General features: G+C 55.6%; 1 protein-coding gene across 1 annotated transcript; it reads left to right on the forward strand.

The window, feature by feature from the left end:
* The first annotated feature begins 2,264 nt into the window (after positions 1-2,264).
* EDN2 (endothelin 2) lies at positions 2,265-5,881 on the forward strand. Its single transcript, XM_030539378.1, is given in 5 exon segments — positions 2,265-2,374; positions 3,255-3,399; positions 4,596-4,715; positions 5,781-5,837; positions 5,839-5,881. Coding segments are annotated over 5 exon segments (429 nt in total). The 5' UTR covers positions 2,265-2,310.
* The last annotated feature ends 784 nt before the right edge of the window (positions 5,882-6,665 follow it).

Genomic DNA, 6,665 nt, shown 5'->3' on the forward strand with positions numbered 1-6,665 from the left:
AACCAGGCATGATAATAGCGCCAGGTCCCTGACACCTCAGCCATGAATGTGACTAGAGGCTGGAGGAGTCTGTGCTTTAGGAAAGCAAAGGAAAGCCCTTCTGATGCTCTTCGTGAGGGTCAGGGGCTGTCTGCTAACTGGGTGACCACCGATGTGTTTTGCTCAGTTATGGGACCGTTTCTTTCCCGATCGCTCCAGTTCGGCTCCACCTGCTGGCCACATCGGCAAGCGGCCTCCTTCCTTCCCCCTGGATTACAGCATCGTGCAACAATGAGGCTCCATCGTACATGCCTTTGCCTCAATTCAGAAGGATCTAAAGGTGAAGTCATGAGAGATGAAGGAACTAGTCCAGCCCACCTGTCCCAGGGCAAGGACCTTCCCCAGACCTGGGGAGGCTTCACCGGACACAGGGGGAACCAGCTCCAGCTGCGGATTGCGTCTCCAGGCTCTGAACACTTCACAGCAGCCAGGGAATTTATCCCCCCAACCCTTGTTTGTCTGTGGTTTGCACGATCGTTTATCGTGTCTCTTGGTGGGGCGGGGGGGGCGCTGCTTATTTCAGACCCCAAAGGTCTCGCGCCTCCCCCCTCGCTCGGACTGGCCTCCCCGCACATACAGTTCGGGGATTTCACAATCACGTTCGTAAAAATGCAAATCAGCTCCCTAAAGACCTGACTGAACAGGTCCCCGTGTGGCTTGTGGCTCTCCTCGGCGTACCTGTCATCTGCTCTCCTGCCTCCCCAGGGCCTGTCTCTGCTGCTCGGCAGCCCCGGGGCGAAACCTGCTCCCTGCGCCGAGCTCCACAGAGCGGGGCGCCGGGCTTCCCCCCCTGCCCCCATCAGCCCCGGAGCCCTGCCCCCCTGCACCCCTCAGCCCCGGAGCCCTGCCCCCCCCCAGCCCCTGCCCCCCTACCCCCTTCAGCCCCGGAGCCCTGCCCCCGTCAGCCCCTGCCCCCTGCACCCCTCAGCCCCGGAGCCCTGCTCCCCTGCACCCCTCAGCCCCTGCCCCCCTGCCCCCATCAGCCCCGGAGCCCTGCTCCCCTGCACCCCCGCACCCCTCAGGCCCTGCCCCCCTGAGCCCCTGCCCCCCTGCCCCCGTCAGCCCCTGCCCCCTGCACCGCTCAGCCCCGGAGCCCCTGCCCCCCTCAGCCCCTGACCCCATGCACCTCTCAGCCCCGGAGCCCTGCACCCCTCAGCCTCGGAGCCCCTGCCCCCCTCAGCCCTGCCCCTCTGCACCCCTCAGCCCCGGAGCCCTGCCCCCCTGCCCCCTTCAGCCCCTGGCCCCCTGCCCCTCTCAGCTCCGGAGCCCCTGCACCCCTCAGCCCCGGAGCCCCTGCACCCCTCAGCCCCGGAGCCCTGCCCCCCTGCACGCCTCAGCCCCGGAGCCCTGCAACCCTCAGCCCCTGACCCCCTGCACCCCTCAGCCCCGGAGCCCTGCCCCCCTGCACCTCTCAGCCCCTGCCCCCCTGCACCCCTCAGCCCCGGAGCCCTGCTCCCCTGCACCTCTCAGCCCCGGAGCCCCTGCACCCCTGACCCCCTGCACCCCTGCACCTCTCAGCCCCTGCCCCGCTGCACCTCTCAGCCCCGGAGCTCCTGCCCCCCTCAGCCCCGGAGCCCTGCCCCCCTCAGCCCCTGACCCCCGGACCCCTCAGCCCCGGAGCCCTGCACCCCTCAGCCCCGGAGCCCTGCCCCCCCCGCACTCCTCAGCCCCTGACCCCCGCACTCCTCAGCCCCTGACCTCCTGCCCCGACCAGCCCCGGAGCCGTGTCCCCCAGGCCCCCACCAGCCCTGCCCTCCGGAGCCCTGATCCCTTGCACCCCTCAGCCCCTGACCTCCTGCCCCCACCAGCCCCGGAGCCCTCACCCCCTGCCCCCCCGGGCCCGGCAGCGGGCCGAGGCTGGGGAGCTGCACAGAGCTACGGGCAGCCCCAGCCCCACGTGTGCGCTGGTGTCCCCGGTCCCGGTGTGAGTGCGCGGCGGGCGCTGCGCTCGGTCCCCCCCGGCTGGCCCAGCTGGACTCGGGCCGCGGTGCTGGGGGTCCCCCCGGGCTCCACGCTCCCGGGGCCGGGCAGCGCACCGTGTCCGCGCGGGGCCGGGGGGGCGAGCTGCCGCAGCTGGCTCGTTGCCTAGTTTCTGGTTTTGTTTTCATCTGCCCCCGTCCCATGCTGGGGGGCGGGTCCGGGGCGTGACGCGGCGGCCAGCGGCGCTATAAAGCACCTGCCCGGTGCGGCTCCGGCTCCAGGAGAGCGCCTGGCCGTGGTGGGGAAAGCAGCCCTCAGCGTCCCATCTGGTCCAGGCTTAACCCAGCCACAATGGTAAACCGCCCCGCAGGCTTCTTTTCTCTTGCCATCACCCTTTGCATCCTGCTGGGAGAAGGTGAGACCCCTCCTGTTTCTCTTGCACGTGTTTTTTTTAAAGGGGGGTTTCACTGTTGTGCCGGGTTTTGGAAGATGCCGCTGCAGAAGAAAGTTGCACCTCCAGGCAGGTGTGCTGGGGATGAGTCCTCCTGACTCAGACTCTGAGCCTGCCAGCTGCTTTCACCACACCAGAGCAGATCCCCCTGGCTGCCTGTGTAGCTGCTGTCTGCTCCTCTACGGAGCTAGGCGTTAGGGTACCATGTGAGATGGGGGAGACTCTTGCTAACCCCCCTTGCAATTTTCCACCCCAGCCCCTGTTTCTTAGGCGGTCAGCCTGCACATTGCATTTGCACCATTTCCTCCCTTGCATTGAAATCTGTCTGCTTGTGTGCACTAGTGACACTGCATAGTGCCTGCTTTAGCACCTGGCGCGGAGAACTTGCACATGCAGATTGCAGTCATAGCTTGATAGGAGGCCAAGACAGAAAAAAAATAAACAAACATGCAGCCCGCAACCATGTGTTGAAGGCATGTGCAGGGAGATAGCTGCCTCGCAGTGTTTTTGTCTGTGGGCAGATAAATAACCTGTGCAATTTGCCAGCGAGTTAAACTGCCTGGGATTGCCAGAAAAGGCAAAAGGTGCCATAGCAGAGCCACTCTACCTTTACAATCCCTAGTTGCTCCAGGTTTTCTAGCAAACTCCCTTGCTGAGTTATGCAAGTGCTTTTATGATAGTACTGCCTAATCAGCAAGGCTGCACCTACTGTAAAACTGCCCTGGAAATTGAAATCAACTTAATCCTTGATAGAGGTGTAATTGCAGCATTTACATACCACTCTGCATTCCAGAGCTCTTAAACCTATAGCACAACTGATCCATTTTTCTTTCCTCTGCTGCAGGTATGGGCCGTCCTCCCCTCGAGTCCCACCTAGCTGCAATCAGCAGCAGGCACCCCAGGACAAAGAGATGTTCCTGCAACAGCTGGCAGGACAAGGAGTGCATTTACTTCTGTCACCTAGATATTATCTGGGTCAACACCCCAGGGTGAGCATGTGCGCAGCTATTCTGGAGAATGTTGCTGATAATTAATAAGTAAATGATTGATCTAAAAGCAGGGATTTCTCTGGCTGGTAGTTGTTGTTCCCCAAGGTTAGGGGGTGAGCTGGGGATAGAGTGAATCTTAGTGTCTGTTTGTCACCTATTGCAGACAACAGTGCAAATAGGAACACTAGAAAAGGACAACTCCTGTTTCCTCTAGGGATTACAGCCGCTTGCTTCATGTTGTCACCAAAAAGGGTGAAAGCTCAGAAAGTCAATCCCCTTGTGACTGTATTTCTCCCCCAACAGTATTTATACTAAAACCCTTCAAATTGCCACTTTAAAAAAAAATTTTAATGGTGGCAATTACAACTTGCCACAAACTTTTTTCTTTTACATCTGTTACTCCAAACACTCCATTTAAGATGCCAGTATTTCTAATGGGGCTTGGCATTAAGAACCTGTGGCTGGGAAGCAAAGCTCTTTTCAGACCCGTGGCTGCTACCTTTATATCCAGTCCCAACAGACGTTCTCATTCAGGTGTGGTTATAATTACGCCTGCTAATGTACAATCATTAGTAACAACTTGCTCTGAAAATAGCTGCAGTCTCTGCCATTCCCAGACTCTGGGAGGAGTTTGGAGGTGATGGGGGCGGATTGTTATCAAAGCTGGAAAGGGAATGAACACGCGTCAACAGCTTTAAAAGTTTGCTGTGATCAGAAGAACCTGTTAGAGCCCTAAGACAGTTCAACTTGTAACACGTCCTGTGCATACAGAACTATTTTGTGTGTTTGTGGGAAGGAGACCCCCCCGCTTGAGTCTCTTGTTGCTTGGAAAATTGGGCACTGGAAACTCAGATGAATGGAAGGAGGCTGAACTGCCTCTGCAGTTAAACTTTGCCTGCCTGCTGAATAATCACTGTTGCATGGGAATGTTTCCCTGTGTTTCCAAGCGGCTTCAAGGAGGATAAAACTCCACTTGCGGTCCAGTACTTGCTGGCTGATGCTGGTCCAGGCTACCGGTAAGGGTGGTGGGAGGAAAAGTGGGTGGGAGGCAAGAGCTGAATTTCATAGGCTTTAGAAATATCATTGGTCTCTACAGATGCCTGTTTTTATTATGGCTTGGCTGCCTCCAAGCCTGCATTGTAAATCTGTTTGCTAATAAAGAGTAGTTGCTTACTTGATTTCTTTTGTCTTAACAGACAAACTGCTCCCTATGGCTTGGGAAGCCCACCAAGGCGTCGAAAGAGATCGCTGAACAGGTGTGAGTGCTCGCACTCCAAGGACAGCATCTGTGCTACCTTCTGCCAGGCAAAGCCTTGGTGAGCCCAACAGGTCCCTGGGATGGGTCTGGGAAAGGGCTGGTACCCGCCCCCCTCCCCCCCGCGGTTCTATCCCAGTGCTGGGCAAGGGATGCTTTGCAAAGGAGTGGTTGAGATTCCAGGGTCCGAGTGAGATGGACTAATTCCTGAGACTCCCCGATGGCTGCACTGTTCTCTGGCAGCATCTGGAACTTGTCTAGTGGCTTTTACACCCTCCTGGAGAAGCCCTGGCAAAGGGTCACAAGCATGTTTCTGTTCATACAATAGTCTCCTTACTGCTTGGTAGAAAACAATGTTACCTCTGTTGCTGTGGTGTCAGCACACGTGAGGAAGTGCTGGCTTGTGTAGTGGTGGGGTGATGTCGAGCACATGGGAGGGGGTGAGCAGAACCACTGTGAGGCGCATGGGAGGGTTATCCAGAACCTCACACTCCTAGGGGCAGTAGCTTCCTTTGGGTGTGTTGCGGGGGAGGAGAATGAAAGTCATCCATTGAAGAAGCACCTGCTTTTCTTACCTCTCAGAAGAGCTAGATCTAGATTTAAAAAGCTGCTTGTTTTTTTGCTAGCTTCTCTTGGGAGAAATCCAGATATAAATATTCACTCTCCCCTCAGCCCATTCTGACCTGGAATGGAGCTGGCTTGGAGATAGCAAAATCTTCTGCTATGCGAACGCATGCATGCTAGCAGCCAGTTTTCAGAAGCATAAAGCCTGCTGCAGGAAGCGTCTACTGTATTGTAGGCAGTCATGTGGGCTTCTAATCTGAAGTGGGACAACTTAAAAGCAGTATAAGGATGTGCTTAAATTGCAAAGTGCTAGAAAGGGCCACTGTCTTTAATTTGCTGTCTAACAAATCCTCAGAAATAAAAGTGGCTAGAAATACTTCCAGGGAACGGAGTGGGATCTGAAAAGAAAGGAAGTCAACAATGACACAGCAAGCTGCTGCCAGAAATGGCAGGAAGTTAGCGCTTTCAACCCTCTAATAGAGTGGTGTGCGCCTTCCACTCCACATGTTCTCTCCCTGCTGAAAGTGAGGGGCTAACGTGCTTGTATTGTTTTGGCTTTCAGGTATCTTGGGAACCTTAAGCTCCCACCGAGCCGTGGCGTATAGGTCAAGTCTCCGCAGCAGTGACCTGAAGCATCCACAAACTGATCTTCTGAGAACCTGACGGTAAGAATTTCATTTAAACTGGATCTAAATCTAAATATGTAAGGCCTTGCCACCCTGCTCTCTAAGTAATTGCCCTCTAAGCATGTGAAATCCCACAGGATTGTGATTCCAAGACTAGCTTTTACTCAAATTTCAGCTTTTCCAGTCCAGGGACACTGAAAACTTCTGATAACTGACACTAAACCTAGAATAGGAGACTAGGGGGGTGAAGGAAACCCCTTTGCCCACCTCCCACTCAGCAACACAGGATTGTAGTATTGTGCAGGTCACGATTCTCAGGACTTTCCCATCTTCTGCCATGCAAAAGAACTTAGCAGACATCATGTAACTATCAAAGGATGCTGGCTGTCCCTGGATATGAGGAGGGTAACAGATAGGTGCTGAGTGTTTGGTCTCTTTTTTGTTTACAGGGACTTTACTGTCTCTAATGCCCAGCTCCCTGGATGGCAGCACCACTCTCAGAGGAAAGTTCAACCAGCAACCTTGCCTGGAAGAAAGAGACGGAACGGGTAAAAACTGTTTCCTGGAATAATTTCGAGTTCTGTGGATGCCACTGGCTCTTGCCATGGCTGCCAGAAAGAGAAGAAGGAAAGACCATGCAGGAAAAGCATGGGCCAAATGGAAAAGCAGGAGAGGTAGAAGAAGCAGAGAAGGCAGCAATCCTGCTGAATGACCCAGCATTGCTCAGCACTCCAGAGACTGCTGTAAAGGGAAAACAGGATCTCCTTTTATGTGGTCATCGACATGTTGTGAAGGTGTCATCTAGCCTGCTGGATCGGGAC

The sequence above is a fragment of the Gopherus evgoodei genome, chromosome 20 (assembly GCF_007399415.2).
Source record: "Gopherus evgoodei ecotype Sinaloan lineage chromosome 20, rGopEvg1_v1.p, whole genome shotgun sequence".
Lineage (NCBI taxonomy): Eukaryota > Metazoa > Chordata > Testudines > Testudinidae > Gopherus > Gopherus evgoodei.